Raw genomic sequence first — 16485 nt, 5'->3', positions numbered from 1 at the left:
AAAGCGGACGGCACCATTAAACAGGGAGGCAATGATCAATTCATGCGTGCTCGAAAACAGGCGCCCATAGGGCCCGCAAAAATAATAACGAACCGCACTTTTTCCTTGCCAAGCGGCGCCGCTAAAATAAAGAAAAAGAGACAGCGCGGATGATTTTGACTCGCTTCTTCGTTTTGTCTGTCTTGCGCACTAAAAATTTTTCAAGAAATGAAATAAAAAGAAGCTGAAGAACAATACATCGGCTTCCGCAGCAGTGAAGTGTACCTCGATCACGAAGCTACGTTCGATATGAGTACGAAGTTTTTTTTCCCCTGCTTATCTCGAACTGGCTGGAGAGACAAAAGAACGTTGGACGTGAACCGCTGAGACACACTTGGGAGAGGCTGCGCCGGCTCCAGCATCGGCGATGGCGGCGTGCTATAAGAAATAGTTAGCCATAAAATGAAACTGCACTGGACGACGATCAGAATGAAACGAAGAGAGAGAGAGAGAGGGTGAGAGAGGGTGAGGAGGAAAACAAGGACGTGAGAACCGCCTGGGTTAGGAAGCGCGCATAAACAAAGAAAGAAACAGGGAAGGAAAGAAAGAGACGAAAATAAGGTAAGTGTACATTATATAGACCACATTTTCGTTTCTGGAAACGACGTTTCCCCCTGGTCCAGACAGAAGGGGGGATGAAAGGGGACGAATAAAATAAGAAAACAGTGAAGTAAACGAGGCTTGGCGAGTACACGAAGGGGGGGAAAAAAAAGAAGAAGGCGAGCTTGCGACGAGCGCGGGTTCCAGGGAGTCCGGGAGGTCCTCCTAGAGATGGGCGCACGTGTGGCATACTTTCTCGTTTCGGTCCCAGCGGGACACCCCGTGCGACGAGCGTCGGCATAACCATCGCCGCGAGCTTCGCCCACACCGCATGGGCGCTGCTGACGAAGGGAACCGTCGCGTCGGGTAACACGTCGGAGATGAGTCGCCTAGCTGGCAGGGGGGGAGGCGGTGTTTGGCGAACGAGGCCCTGGTCGTCGCGAAACCTGCGCGCTGCATCTCGCCACCCGGTTATCAAAGATTGAAGACGTGCCGGCAGAAGCAGGAAAGCCGCCTTTCCGAACATATCTACGCATTTTCTTTTCTTCTTATTTTTTGGTTTCCTTTGCTTTCGCTTATATAAATCCTGTTTGGTTTCTACGCTTCCTGTCTCTATAGCATCACCACATTGCCTCTGCTGCCTCCACTACTCGTCACAGCTCTCATCCCCCCCCCCCCCTTCCCCCTTCATGTCTCCGCCTTATATCGAGCGTCTCGATATGCCATCTTCGAGATGAGCGCACCGCTATCCGTTCGCGTGTTCACAGTACTTGTCTTTATATTTTCTTTTCTGTTCTACAACCGTCCTTCAGCTTTCGCCTTTGCCGCCAGTTTCCGCGCTCTCCAACGGTTCGTCCGGGCACTTCTCGCGAACCCTTTCATCCTCCTCACCGAGTGTGACGCAAACCGTTAACTTTTACGGCGCCATAAAATCGCCATAACCTTCGTTCCTTCGATGGGAGAAAGAAACAAAAAGAGGGCGAGAAAGAAAAAGAAAGTTCTGCGGCGCTCGTAGAGCACAAAGCTTTCTTGCCTTGGCTTGTCTTTTTTTTTTTTTCACTGGCACACGTTCGTTCGCGCTTCCATGTGCGGGAAAACACTCGGTTCCTTCCATATTCGGCGCTGCCTCCTGCTGCTCCCTCTATCTCCACTCCCCTGTTCCCTTTACGAGAGCGCGCTGCAGTGCCCCAGCTCTTTCGCTTTATGGAACAGAGCCGCTAGTAGTGCCGAGGCAGAAAGTGCACGATACACCGCCGCGCTGCCTCTGCTACGCGCGAGATGGAATCAACAAATAACAAATAAAGAAACCGAACTATCGGCTCCCGTCTGCATCCGGTTTAGCGTTCGCTCCCAAGGCAATACGAAACAAAGGCGGCAGGGGAAGTAAAACAATGCGCGGCCAAATTAGAGCCTAAAGAATCAAGATAGGGAAAATAAAAAAAAAAGTAGAACGAAGAAGCAAGCAAGCAGGCACTCGACGCGTTCTCAAGAACAGGGACAGGAAATTTGAATGGCAAATCTGTTGAAAAATGACGCGGGAAGTGGTGGCCCGGGCTTCCTTTCTTTCTTTCTCTCTTTTTGCCGCTCCCGGGATCAGCTCGCAGATATATACACCCTACGTGGTGCAAGTCTTCGCCATCGGTCGTCGTCGCCGCGCGAGCCGTCGTTATGGGGGGGGGGGGGGGAGGGTCTGTTTTGTCTGTTTGCGGGGGCTCAGTCCGGCTTTAATGCAGCTTCGACTGTCTGCCACGCGCCGCTGCCGCACCCCGCTACTGGTGCAGGGAGCACTTCCGCCCTTGGGAGTGCTTGCTCCCAACGCATGCATACAAAGCGAGCTGGCTGGATGACTGCCGACAGAGACGCGCAAAGCCCCAGGAGCGCTTTCAATAAACTGCGCTGCACTATGCCTGGCCGTACTTCATCAGAGAGGAAGTTGGAGAGGGCCGAGATGGGTGAGCAGAGTACGCATTCATATGGCGTGTATGACAATACTAGAATAAAAGAAGGTTGCGGGGGCACTGGGCCACCACCGAGATGAGGAAACAGAAGAAAAGAGGCTGTTGACACTGCTCTCTGACGCCGCGGCATTGTCGGCAGCGCATATATTGGCCAGACAGTGGACAGTTTCAGGCTGCTTTTGTTGGACAAAGAGCGACTACGCTGGGTGGAAGGTTCCTTGATAAGTTCCCTTCTGCTTCACGCAAACAAAAGTCGCACTCACGAGTAATCACGCTTTGCGAAGTGGGCAGAACTTATCTTTCACTTTCCCTTTATAGATCATTTATGGGGCATTACATAAGGGTTGGGGACGCAAGAAATCGGCGAGGACGTTGTCCACGATACTATTTACAAAGTACTGTTACATTTGGTTCATGAAGGCAGGTAGTCAAAGGTAAGCTTAAAGTAGTCCTGGAAATATATCGTAGCGACTTTCCGCTCTTTAATCCTTCGTAATATTTGGCGGCTTGTATCCTGTCAGGGTACGTTAACGTCGATGACATTGCCTTACCATTAGAAAGAGTGCAATTACGAGAGCAGTTAAAGAAAAGAGCACAATAGGAAGGCGAAGAAACTGCCACCATCGATTAAAGTTATAGAGGCGATAACTGCGCCGTTTCTTGCAAGTGTTGTTTCGCCACGGCCACTCCGCCTCATTTGTCACATGGTTACGACACTGTGAGCTGCAATGGTAGTCATTTGTCATCAAGCAGCACACGCCACCGCACGATGCGTCACGCTAATGTTTGCATCCTCTTATTTACGACCGATGTGCTGCAGCACTCAGTAAAGCCGCTCTCGGGAGGGCCCAGGTTGGATGCCAGCTAATTAGCATTTACTTATATTTTTTGGCGGGTTATTTTTGACGCACACGTACGCGCACGTGCACGCGAGCACGCACACACGCCACTCCGCGCCTGTAACGTACTTCAGTTTACGAAACGAGAATGAGAGAAGCGGGATTCTCCTCACAAGCATTATTGACGGAGAGAAGCTAGCTTTGAAGACGTTTTCCGCGACCAACACATGCATGAACACACGCAGGAACACTGTTGTAGCTCGTCGGAGGCGACGCACGCAGGCTGTCGTCTATAAGATGCAAATAACAGTTGATAATTATAGGCTTGTGATTTCAGACGTTGTAGGATTTACTCGAGAAGCATAAAGTGGGGTTGCAGTAGAAGGACGCTGGTGGAGAGAGAGAGAGAGAGAGAGAAAAAACATTTATTAGAACCATCGAGGTGGTTGCTCTTGAGGTCGAGTGGGTGGTGTCCTCATTCCAGGACTCCACTGGCCATGGCTGCTCGACGTACTTGCTGGACGAGAGCTTCTTGTCCCGCCAGGGTATCGCCGGTCAGCTGTACCTCCCACCGCTCAAATTGCGTGCTAGGCGTCTTTATGGAATTTCCGGTGTGGAGATGGAGTAAGTACTTGCGCCAGCTAGATTGTTGTACTTATTCGGAACACGTCTCTTTACGCAATGGACATTGACGAAAACGGAGAAAGAAAGAAAGAAAGAAAGAAAGAAAGAAAGAAAGAAAGAAAGAAAGAAAGAAAGAAAGAAAGAAAGAAAGAAAGAAAGATGGATAGATAGATAGATAGATAGATAGATAGATAGATAGATAGATAGATAGATAGATAGATAGATAGATAGATAGATAGATAGATAGATAGATAGATAGATAGATAGATAGATAGATAGATAGATAGATAGATGGATGGATGGATAGATAGATAGATAGATAGATAGATAGATAGATAGATAGATAGATAGATAGATAGATAGATAGATAGATAGATAGATAGATAGATAGATAGATAGATAGATAGATAAAGATTTTAATGAAAGACGGAGAGCGTTTGGAGAAATGCCCGACATCGAATCCCCTATTATTCTTTCTTAAGGCGCTGTAGCGCTGATCGCATTGGTGTAGATGTGCATCAACACTAACGTTCGTCGGCGTAATGGCGGCTTTGACTGCGTCATGCATGGCTTGTAGCTCAAGTAGTAAGGCGCCTTAATTTTCTCTCTCGTAGCACATAGAGTACCTTGAATTCGAGGGTGCGCTGTATTGATACGGACGGTCTGGCTTCCACGTGATTCAACAGCTCTGTCAGTGTAGACCGCGCAATGTACACGAGGGGCAGACGCATCTTGCATTCTAAGGGGCTCGTAACGTCGTTGAAGCTTTGTTATATAGGGTGTCCCAGCTAACGTTGGTCAAGCTGTGCAACGAAAAAACAAAAGAGATAAAAAAAACATGGTGGGAAATATGACTTTAAGACCTACAGTTCTCCGTTGTCAGACCTCTGACGACTCAATGACTTAGGTTTTATAATTATATCTCGCACTGTTTTCCTTAAATCTCTTTTTTTATTTCGTTGAACGGCTTGGCTAGCATTATCTGGGACACGCGGTATATTACGCACGCTTACAGTGATAAGGGTAGAGAGAAAAAACAGTCTCAATACCGAATGAACTGTGACTATAGTGACAGCATTTTGGTTTGTCTTGATTTACGACAAGATTTACACGTGTAGTCAAATGTACAGCCAACCCGCCGTGGTTGCTCAGTGGCTGTGGTTCTGGGATGCTGAGCACGAGGTCGCGGGATCGAATCCCGGCCACTGCGGCCGCGTTTCGATGGGGGCGAAATGCGAAAGCATCCGTGTGCTTAGATTTAGGTGCACGTTAAAGAACCCCAGGTGGTCGAAATTTCCGGAGTCCTCCACTACGGCGTGCCTCATAATCAGAATGTGGTTTTGGCACGTAATACCCCGTAATTTTTTTTTCAACTGTACAGCCGAAGAAAAGAAAGACAGAATGAATTGTAATTTTGACTAGGCCAATTTGGCGAAAAGTGGCAAAACAGACGACGGCTTATCTAGTATTATTTGATTCCGTCCGCCGGGGGCTTCGTTCTAAGTTACCCTAGTCGGAGTGCAAGACCAACTCAGCTAGCTTGACAGTCAGGCTTTCTAAAGTTCATAACAGTTGTATAAGTTTTTATTTGTAAGCCACACGTGCTCATTGCCGAGTTAAGATTGAAGTGCAGGTTGCTAATAACCAAGGCGACATGTTCACGTCGCACTATTGTAGCTACTTGAAGAAAGAAGATAAAAAAAGGTAACTCACATTTGACGCGCAGGTAGAGATCGTTGCTGACACCGCGTCCTTCCTTGTTGGTGGCGGCGCAGGCGTATCTGCCTCGCTGCGCTCTTTGCACACGTTGCAACACCAGGCTCTGGGTGCTGACAATCACACCCGCCGAGGCATTGGCGGGAAGCTCGCGACCCTCGAACAGCCAGCTGACGTCCGTTGTGTACGGATTGGCCACGATCTTGCAGTCGAGGTATACGTCCCGCCCTTCCTGGATCTCGGAGTCCTTGAGCTTACCGCCCAGCTGGAGCGTCACCATCGGTGTGTCTGCGGAAACGCGAGAAGAAATTGAACACCGTAGCCAATAGGCTATGCCACATTGTTTTCATCGTAGTCAGTCATCACTGTCGGGTCTTGCGCAAGGAGTGCAACTGCCGCTTGCTCCCTTGAACGCTGTTTTTTCATATTGGACCATTACCTTGATTTTCATGCGTGGAAGTGACACATTAGGCGGAGCACAGTGCCTTGAAACTGCAGCGGTCTGCCGGGAGGTGGCGTTTAACTTTTCTCTCATTGGGGCACGACAGACCGAGTCTTTTTCTAACATAACTATTTCTTACGTTTAAGGAGTTAGGTTTGCTGTTTTTTTTCCTGCCAGATGTGTCTAACTTAACCTAAGCACAGTTTACATCTGCCTGTATTCAGTCATGTCTGTGTAAATATTTGAGGAACATTGTTTGCACAAAGAGATGAATTCAATGGGTCACAAATACATAGACGTATTTCTTACATTTGGAGTAAATAGCGCGCGCGCGAACCTTCTTTACGAAGTAACCTTTGCAGAACAAATGTTTTCTCAAGAGCCGTAGGCACAAACCAATAATGCGAGGAATAAACTAGTTGTGGTTGAGGGAGATGAAGTTGTCGCCTTTTGTGATTATGGCCAACCGAAAGGGTCACCTTCGTACACGGAGGGCGGAAAGTTGTAGTTTGAAACCTAGGGCAAACAACGGGATTAGAATGGTTTACACACACCTGTTGAGAATACCCGCTTCCTGCCGTACGAAGATAACAGTGCGCCTCTACGAGATTATTGGATTAGCCAAAGCAAATCTCCGCGACGTGGGTGTCCAGCGGTGGTTTGCTATTCCCCAGCGCAAGCACTCGCGCTCAGTGTGTGCTCCCACGCGACCCGTACATGGCTTACGTTACTGCAGCCTGCTGCCGAAAAAAAAAGAAGCAAAGCTAATTGACCCACTTTTGTTGGCGAACGTGTTCTGCCAACACTATATGCTACTGCTGGCCTTGGTCAACTTGATTAGTTTGACACGCATAAAGCTCTCCAGAGAAACCATAAGATAGCCACTCCTGTTTAAAGCTGGGTTAACGCACCAACCTACAGTGTCAGTAGTGTGTTGTTCAGGGTACTATTTTTGAATTGCCCTGAACAGAAAAAGCGCCAACTGTGATTTTATTTCCTAGTAGGTAGGTGCGAGGTCGCACTTGCTTTACTTTAGAGGTACCTGCTGATAAAACAAGAGCATTTTTATTTTTCCCTAACCACATCACGGCTAAAATTATGTGCGTAATTAATGGGCTCCATGCATGCTGCACTATGTGGGGTGCATTATCTTTTCCTGGTTTCATTCTTTTCCGACATGCGTGGCATTCGCAAACCCACAGATCACATCAGTCAGTTATCACGTCTACGCTGAAGATACAGTGCGTTGTAATAAATGGCGCACGTTGTGCTTCCATAGGGTGGCCGCGCAGTTGCCTAGATGCTGCACTACAGAACACTGTATAGTAAGCAGCAATGTACAGAAATGCTGTGCAAACTATTCTTAGTTTTGCTGTTGTCGTGAACTGAGGAGGTATTTATATAGAACACAAAAATTGATCGCATACGAAAGCATTCAGTCAGAAGGAATCGCTTTATACCTTGTCGTATGATCTTTTATATGCGTGTGCAGCGCCTTCTGCGTACAAATTATTGCTTATATGTTTTTACGTTTGCCTTTTAGTTATTTTTTTGTTTTTTTTACTAGCCCATTACGTTTACCTTTTCTGATCGAAAACGTACAGCATTTGTACAATGCATGAATAAAACAAACATTAATCAGAAGACAGCGCAATGTCAGGGTTTCTATTTTGGTGTAGTTTGGGTCGTGCTGACACTGGTCAGCTGCTATGCTTTCATTGTTCTAACTCGCGCAATGTCAAAATACATATTACACGAATACACAACCCAGATTGGCGCCTAATCGTAGCCATATTTTTTAAGCCTTCCTAATCTTCCGCCCACGCTAGCGCTGCCTTTTCGTTATCCTCCTCCTCCTTTTCCTGTCTCCTTCTTTCATAGTTTTCAATGAAAAAGCTAGTGCCTCGTTGATAAGATACCGTTCTTTCACAGAGAAAGAAACATGTCTGTTTATAGTGGAAAGTTAAATATCAAAACAACACAAAAATATTTATGATGATGTTTCTGCTTGATCACACGATTGTTTCGCATTTGGGAGGACGATTGCACTGCGAAGCAACTGCCCTCGTGCAGCCCCGAGATACTAGCAAAGGAAAAGATGAAGGTAGAAGGAACGAAAGAAATAAGGAACGAAAGGGCAGGAAACACGCTACATTCTACCTATTTCGGAACGTCAATGAGCCCAAACGTTACGGTTGCTGCTCTCATATCGGTGCGCTGGAGACCGGAACCTTGGTGCCATTCATTTATTTTTCAGGCAGCGGAAACAATGACGAATGCGTGTGGCGTACGGCTTCCGACATGCCAAACAAAGAAAGCAACACGGCACACCATCTCCAGGCATGATGGGATGGACGCGGAAGCAGAACTTCCTCTCCGAGTCCCGGAGGCGAAACGTGAGCTGAGTGCTACGCCTCAAGTGCAGAATACTTCTACTGGTTGCACGGCGTGGCCGGCTCTTCCACTCTTTCTCGTGTCTGTATGCGCCTTTGGACAAACCGCAAGGCCCCGGAACTTCTCGCGGACATCGCGATGCGTGCCGCTTGCCGGGACACGCATAACTTTGTACCCATTCTTGAATTTAAGAAGCTGTACGTAACTGCGAACGGAGAGCACGCCTCGCGCTACACGACAAAACGTAGCACACCAACAAGTAGACTCGTGCATGTGTAAACGCAAATATTACGCATATACAAAGTGGATACATATATAGCGCTCGCACGAGAGGCATGTTTACGCGAATCTCCAAATTGTGTTTGTGAGTAGCGCCACACATCTACTAGAACCTTGCTGGAGATGTATACACATTGTAAATGGGTCGTCATTTGCATAGCTGCTTGCGCTCTTCCATCAATGTCTGACGTTTTTCCTTCCGTGTCCTCCCTAAGGGTTTAGTGTAGCGAGACGAAAGCACCCATCGCTTGCCGACTTCTCTGCGCTTCTCCCGTTAAGCGTTCTTATCCTGTTTGCCAAATAGCAGTGCCCTGTGCGGGGCGAGAATGATTGATCGTCGTCTTCAGCAAAGAGACCTTGAAAAAGTACACCGCAGCAATGTTCCAGAAGGAATGCTGCGGTTCTCTGAGAAAAATGAGACAGAGTGAGAAAGAGAGCAGCGAATGTGAACACTATCGTATGGATACCCCGTATAACTTCGAGGTCGCTAAATTGCCAATGAGGAGCTTTCGTTCGTAATATGTTCCTCGCCGCGTCCCTGTCCCAGTACAATACATGTGCTTATGGGCGATTACAGAAAACAGTGAATATATTGCTGCGCAATTCGATTCATGAGTGCCTGTTGTCGTTAGCCAATGTAAGTTAAAACGAAGCAACTGATTCATCCGGCACAAGGAGTCAGTCTTTGATACAAATATTTATTTATTTATTTAATTTATTTATTTACATAATACTGCTGGCCCCTCCGGGCCCAAGCAGGAGGGGTAAATATACAAAAGAAGAGGGAAAAATTAGAACTATTACGAAAACAAATCACAATCAAATCATGAAAGTGTGACATCAGTAATTAATGTGTTCTAAAGAATCATTACCTACTGTTTAGCAATGACAATAGTAGAGATCTCCCTTCTCCAATTAGTAGTGCAAAAACAAAAACTTGAAAATGTTAGTTCGCGCCTCATGGAGAGTTTCTGAGTGATTACGTCTGCTTAATCACGATGATAGTAGACTGACATATGCGTTGGCGCGTAAGGGGAATTGTTATCTTTGAGAAGAAGCTTAAGCCCAAGAACTTTCACCTAAGTTGCAATGTCTGCATGCCATGGGTTTTCATTAGAGTAGTGGGTGATTAGGTTTACCTAATTAATAAGTAAACCTATTTGTTATCCATTGAACCCTTTCAAGTGCGTTAATATTGTGTTTTGTGTGAGAATCCGAACGGTGCAAGGACATTCTATAGTTTAGGCCTAATTAGTGATGAGTACGCATGAAGTTTAGTTTTGGGAGGCGCTTGTTTTAGTTTATGTCGAATAACGGAAAGCTTTCGTAATGAGGCAGGACGCATGTTGGGGACATGAAAATCCCAATTTCGTTGATTAGTTTTTGTAGCACACAACTATGTATATTAACATCTACAACAAAGGATGAGTACGAAGACTGTAATGAAACATACAATTATTTCTCTTCTTGGTAATCTGCATGCAAATTATTTTTCAATATTAAGTCTCATGTCCCATTTTCCCGGCATGAGTAAATATTGTTAAGGTAAACGTTATCATTATAGCGTTTTGACAGCGAGTGTGTGTGGCCATCGAGGAAGATGTGTTATTGTATGCTTGTGTGCGCGTGACACCACGCTTGTCAATCTAGTTTGTAAGCAAACGTTTACACCTTTATACGGCCGATAAAACTACCGTATTCATATAGCTGTCTGCTAATTTGTTATCCCAACCGATGCTTCGCCTTTCGGGCGAAATTGTGACTATGTTTTTGAAGTCTAAAAAGACTACATCAGTTTGTCCATATTTAACGAGAACACTTGCAAAACTGTGAATTACTGTGGTTAGTTGTGTGACCATAGAAAACTATTTTCTGAAATCATGATGAAAAACGGAAACAATGTTGTTGGTCTGTCAAAAAATGGGTTATATAGTCAGCAACGACTTTTGAAAGTAGCTTACGGCAGGAGGAAACAGTATATGTCGGTCGATAATTTGCTAGCTGCGCAGTGTCTCCTCTTTTGTGTATAAAACACGCCGCCCGCCACCCAGCTGGCAGATCGACGGATGATATGAATTCGTGAAAAACGATGGCATGGAATGGAGCAAGCATTTCAGCGTAGCGACGAAAGAACGCGTTTGAAAGGCCAGCGAGGCACTGTGAAACAAGGCCTGGCAGTGATGCAATATTATCAAATTTCCAAGTGTCCAATATTATCAAAACGGATGCAGGTGTCTAAGAAACTATTTCACACCGGACAGGAAAAATAAAGAACTGAAAATATACATAAAAATGTTCCACGACGGCATCTTTGTTGACAGTTAGCGTACGATTGAGTTCTGTTTCGTCAATAGCCTTTTTTTCTTCACACACAGAAAGGCCCAGAACCTTTGGGGGAGTCTCGCAAAAAAATTGAATTGGCACGATGTGTTGAAAATAATGGCGTTCTCAACACACAAATCTCTGCTGAGCGTCGTTTGAAAAGTTCTAACACTCTTTGTAGACGCACTTTTTTTTCCAGTCTCTTCAGTTTTCTTCTAGGTGCGAAATTTCCCTCGTCATCCCGGAATTAGATTTGCTTGTTTTCTTGGTTTTATTCAGCGTAAACCAACTCTATTCGTAATCTAATAACCATAATCATAATCTACTCACAAGCGTTAAGAAGCATTTTCAGAAAAAACTATCGGCAGTTTATTCGCAGGGCGTAATCACACCAGACATTAGACCTAGAGTAGAGAGAGGCCGAGGAAAAAGGAAAGGTAGGGAGGTTAACCAGAGTGGAATATCCGGTTTGCTACCCTACACTGGGGAGAGAGGGGAGGTAAAGTGATAACAAAATAGAGATAAAGAAAGAAAGGAGCATAGACATACAATCACAGTAGAGAGGTCTCCGAAATGCCAACGCATGTGAACGCCAGTCGATTACTACTGTCGTTGTTGCGGCGGCCGTAATAAGAAATAACACTGGTGATAAGCTTCGCTTTTCACGACGTTGACACTGTTAATAGAGTAACAGCGTGAATAATTACGCTGCGCAGGGGTGGAATATAAAGCGAAGCTTTCTTTGCCTCTTCCTTCGACTTTCCCACTGCTGCTGCTGCTGTGGATCCTGTCTGGCACACCACGTCGGGGAGTGGTTCAGAGCGTGTGCAAACATGATAGGAGCGAGACAGAAAGGAAAGGCGTTTGGACCCCGTCGCATCGAATGTGCGCGATGCCCTCTGGAGCTCCCTGGACCTCGCCACATTAGACTCTTGACGGCTGTAATTATACGTGACTGCCCGCAAAAGCATTTCAGACACTGCAGCGCTTTTCTTTCTACTAAGGTGCGAGTCCAGAGGGGACGTAGATAGAACTGTAGAGAGAAGGGAAGAGAAGAGGCAGTTCCCATACAAGGAGGAGGGGGAGGTGACTTGAGAAGGAAACCCTACTACTATACGACAGTGGTTGCTGGGAAACAGGATAAGCGTAAGTTCAAGGTACGGTACAGTACGTTTCTGCTATTTTTGAAAAATAAACACCATGCACATATGTCAAGCGGACAAATTACGTAAGGTGTGCAGAAGCAGAGCCGCATTCATTAAAACGCACTGCAGGGTCCAGGGGACGACGGAAGTGGTCGACCTTCAAATCAAAACTTCAGTGCCCACCGCGGTAGCTTTGCAGGTCTGGCATTGTCAGAAGTCGTGGATTTGAACCCAATCGCGGCAGCCGCATATCGAAGGGGGCGATATAGAAAACGCACGTGCACTTAGAGTGTGTGACACGTTAAAGGACATCACGGGGTCAAAATTAATCCGGAGTCCGCCACTACGGCGTGCCTCATAATCCGAGTGTGGTTTTGGCACGTACAGCCCCATTATCCAATTAAAGTTTTATACTTCTGCCAGGATGCACTGTGCCATGTAAGGTAATGACAATGCTCAAGCCTCTCAGAGCTTATGAAGGACGGCGTACAACAACGCCTCAAGAAAGCAGCTCTCCCTGTGTGTTCTGTGTCCTACGCAGACAAAACGCAGTGGTGCACGCCTGGCAACGTTTAACGTCAACTCACCGCTGTCGTGCTAGAGTAAACGCTGAAGAAATTAAGCTTTCGCCGTCAACATCACCACTAATTATCGTCAATCAAATCAACCAGCCCAGAAACCTTCGCTTACATCAATTCCCACAGTGCGTGGGATCTGTGTAATTTTCACTTTTGAATCTTTTGCTATTTGAGGCCCAGGATATCGAATCCAGGCGGGTAGGATGGGCTGTTCAGGCTTTGTCATGTGTGTTTTCTCATACTAAAATATTACATGCAATTGGAGTTGCACGCGCGCGGAGAGTGCGACGCATGCGTCACCTATCCTATGATAGGCGTGAATCTTGCTATTTGACAATATTGCGGTAGGAGCTTCAGGCACAGTGCGACGCGCGCTATCAGCATGCACGATCTATCGGGGTCACTCATAATGTTCCTGCGGCGCATGCGCATCAGCCATTACGAGATCGTAGAGTGATAAAGCGTTGTATTGACGACATCAGACAATTATGTTGCACGTTCGTTGCACACGCAGCGGCGCTGTATGCGTGCGAACGTTAACGTTTCGCACAGTGCGCATGAGCACGACGCATCGCGTATGGAACACCATGCACACGCGTGACTGGTCGCACATATGTATAAGAATGTTGCCCACATAGATGGCCGTTGGGTGTATCGCGTGCCACCCGATCGCTTTCGTCGTGTTTGGGGAAGCGCAAAACTTTCCACTTTTCACAAAATGGTGATGTCAAAGGCAACCAGTAGCGGGCAGCTCTACATTTTGTTTGATTACGATTTGTCTTAAATATACGTGCACTTAGATTCAGCTTACTGTAAATGAAGTACGTACTGCTTTCTACACGAGTGCTCCCGTCAACTAAAAGCGTTGTTCTGACAGGTACTACCGCTCTCTGCAGAATGCTTGCGCGCGGCGCACGGGGTAAGGAGGCTGTCATGAACGCAGAGCTAGACCATCTATTATTGGTAACACAGAACGGTGGCAGATTGAGACAGTTGATATTCCATTGCCTTCCACGAGAACACAGCGCGAACCAGTAGCAACAGAATGGTATAACAACAGGTGTTGGAAGTTGGCGCTCGTCCCTGTCGGGCGTCGTCATGTTGTTATTGCTTCACACCATACGCCCTTGCAGTATATTGCCGACAAGTTAACCTGGGCTGCTTTTCACTAAAGACATTGAAAATTGTAGAGGATAGAGAGAGTTTCAGAGCGTCAAAAGCCTAAGCATTAAGAAAGAAGCAACAGAGACACGGTCTCTTCACGTCCTTGAGTGATTTAGTCGATAAGCAGATGTAGGAGAGCTAAGCTTCCGCATAAGATTCCACGAAAAGACCATTGCTCTCATCAAGAACCCAATCAAGCTGCTACAAAGCAGCTATCTGTTCCTTTCCTTGCAATCGTTATGATGCTATAAAAAATAAAAAATAAAGTCATTGGAATAATACTATATCTTTCTCAATAGATTACGCCAATTAGGAGGGTGTACTTCAATAAAACTTTGTGCTGGGCTAGTTGGTGATGCATTCTTTAAAACTGATGGTAGCGTTTCTTCGTCGTCGTGTCGTCTTTTCTTCATGTGTCCGTTCCTTTTTAGCGCTACCAGCAGTTTTAGGAGGGTGTAGTTGAGAATTTGCGGTTCATATTTTCAGATGTTCACCTATCAGTACCGCAACTCTTATCTTAATGTCTCTTCTAGTTTTGCTATGACGCCTTTATGTATGGCAAATTGAGATTGATATTATACTAGGTGCCCTATAACGTCAAACTATTCCAATGTGTTTTTATTCCAATCTCCTGACGTCAAATTTGCGTTACTGCCGACGCAAGCATCGGGCGGTCGCCCGCAAGGTTGTCTGAACAGACTAATCAAACGCTCTACTCGTTCATAGGAGGTCACTTTTGTTTGCTTTAAAAACGAATAACATTGCCTACACTGAGAGGCTTGTCTTGTCTAATTGGCTCATAAGTGGCGAGGAGCACGCTCAAGTGGAGAGGGATTCGATGGGGCCGAGCCACTGCACTGAATATCGATAACCTGATGAAGAGGGTGGTGCCGGAGTTTGTGATTGGTCCACTTTTCCTTGCTTAGCTTGCGGTGGCTCATCGACAATCGCGGCGGCCGGCAACGGAAGCTTAAGAATCACGCTAAAACTAATCCTCAGCAAAGAAGAGTTGGCAGAACGAGGTCGTAAAAGTGCCGAAAGTGCTCGAAAACGTTTCACGGCCACGCAAACAGTTTTATTACACGCAAATAAACCCATGCTCTCCGGCAGGTGCGAGAGCCAGTGCTTGAGTGATCGGCGGCATCCATCATTTATTCTTTTTGAAACGGGGCAGCCTGTGGCTATTCAGAAGAAAATTCAGTTTTGTTCGGCATATTAATTCATCTTTAACGCGTACACGCAACTTTGACGCGGTGAATTTTCGCGGTTTCGCGGTTTCGTGACGTCGCGTGACAGGCGGTTGAAGTGGCTGCAGCCCGAAAACTTTTGACCAATAGCCGAGGGCTGATGGCGAAAAGGCGTCGAATCAGAGATAACTATTTTTCTTTTGTTCGGTTATATCATGCATGGTCAGTGCGTACACGTCATATCACATGGGGAGCTGTCGCGGTTTTCGTGACGTCGCGTGACAGGCAGGGGAAGTGGGAGTGGTCCAAAAAGTTTTTGATCAATCGCGGAGGGCTGATTGCAGAATTGGAATAGAAAAGTTTGGAATTGTTTTACGTTATAGCGCCCTAGGTTACACCCGCCGCGGTGGCTCAGCGGCTATGGTGCTGCGCTCCGCTAAGCACGAGATCGCGAAATCAAATCCCGGCTGCGGCGGCCGCATTTCGATGCGGGCTAAATGCAAAAACGCCCCTGTCGCGTGCATTGCATGGTGGAACGTTAAAGACTCCCTGGCGGTCAAAATTAATTCGGAGTCTCCCTCTGCGGCGTGACTCATAATCAAATCGTGGTTTCGGCAAGTAAAACCTTAAAATTCAATTAAATTCAAGGCTAGATTACGTTCATTATACCGAAAAAATCTGGCATTGAAATGCCAGCGTTTTTAAACTGCTCACTCTAAAATGCCTATAAGTATACTGCATTAAACACGAGTTTGTTGTAGGCATAACAATTAACGACTGGCCCGAGGCCATTCGCTGGGTATTTATGGCGGATAAGTTTATTACGAAAGTCGAGGCGTTATACGGTTAAGCGGCGTTTTTGTACGCGAAATGGGGTTGAGAAGTGAACGTCTCAATCGCCAACACATTCTGCTGCCTTCCACATCCCTGTATGATCTCCCCGCGACAACGAAATTAAAGTGAGGGCTACTTGGCTTCTGAATCATTGGCGAGAGGAGAAATCGCGACTGATCTGCCTATAAAGAACGTGTGACCAAATAGGATTTGCCGTGTTACGGGATGGAAGTTCAAATATGCGCCAGCGCTGACATTGAATCAGGCATACTTCACCGCGTACGTGTAGTCTTTTCCCATACTTAGTACGCGGACGCTGACCATTCCACCGCACCGATTGACAACAACCGCGGAAACTTGTTACTCTAGAGATGCTAATCAAGACTCATGGCCTAGAGATGGACTAACGCACTTTTCTATAGCT

At 46.4% G+C, this 16485-nt stretch overlaps 1 protein-coding gene across 7 annotated transcripts in view; it reads right to left on the bottom strand.

Moving 5' to 3' along the window:
• The window catches only part of LOC135904583 (neural cell adhesion molecule 1-like), a 695421-nt gene that overhangs the window by 47129 nt on the left and 631807 nt on the right, over window positions 1-16485 (bottom strand). For all 7 annotated transcript variants that reach the window (XM_065435438.2, XM_065435437.1, XM_070537287.1 and 4 more), the window contains one exon: window positions 5714-6004. In XM_065435438.2, the coding sequence (XP_065291510.1) occupies window positions 5714-6004 (291 nt within the window). The remainder of the gene's footprint in view (window positions 1-5713; window positions 6005-16485) is intronic.

The sequence above is a fragment of the Dermacentor albipictus genome, chromosome 4 (assembly GCF_038994185.2).
Source record: "Dermacentor albipictus isolate Rhodes 1998 colony chromosome 4, USDA_Dalb.pri_finalv2, whole genome shotgun sequence".
In the NCBI taxonomy this organism is placed as follows: Eukaryota; Metazoa; Arthropoda; class Arachnida; order Ixodida; family Ixodidae; genus Dermacentor; species Dermacentor albipictus.
This window is presented reverse-complemented; position numbering and strand designations above follow the sequence as displayed.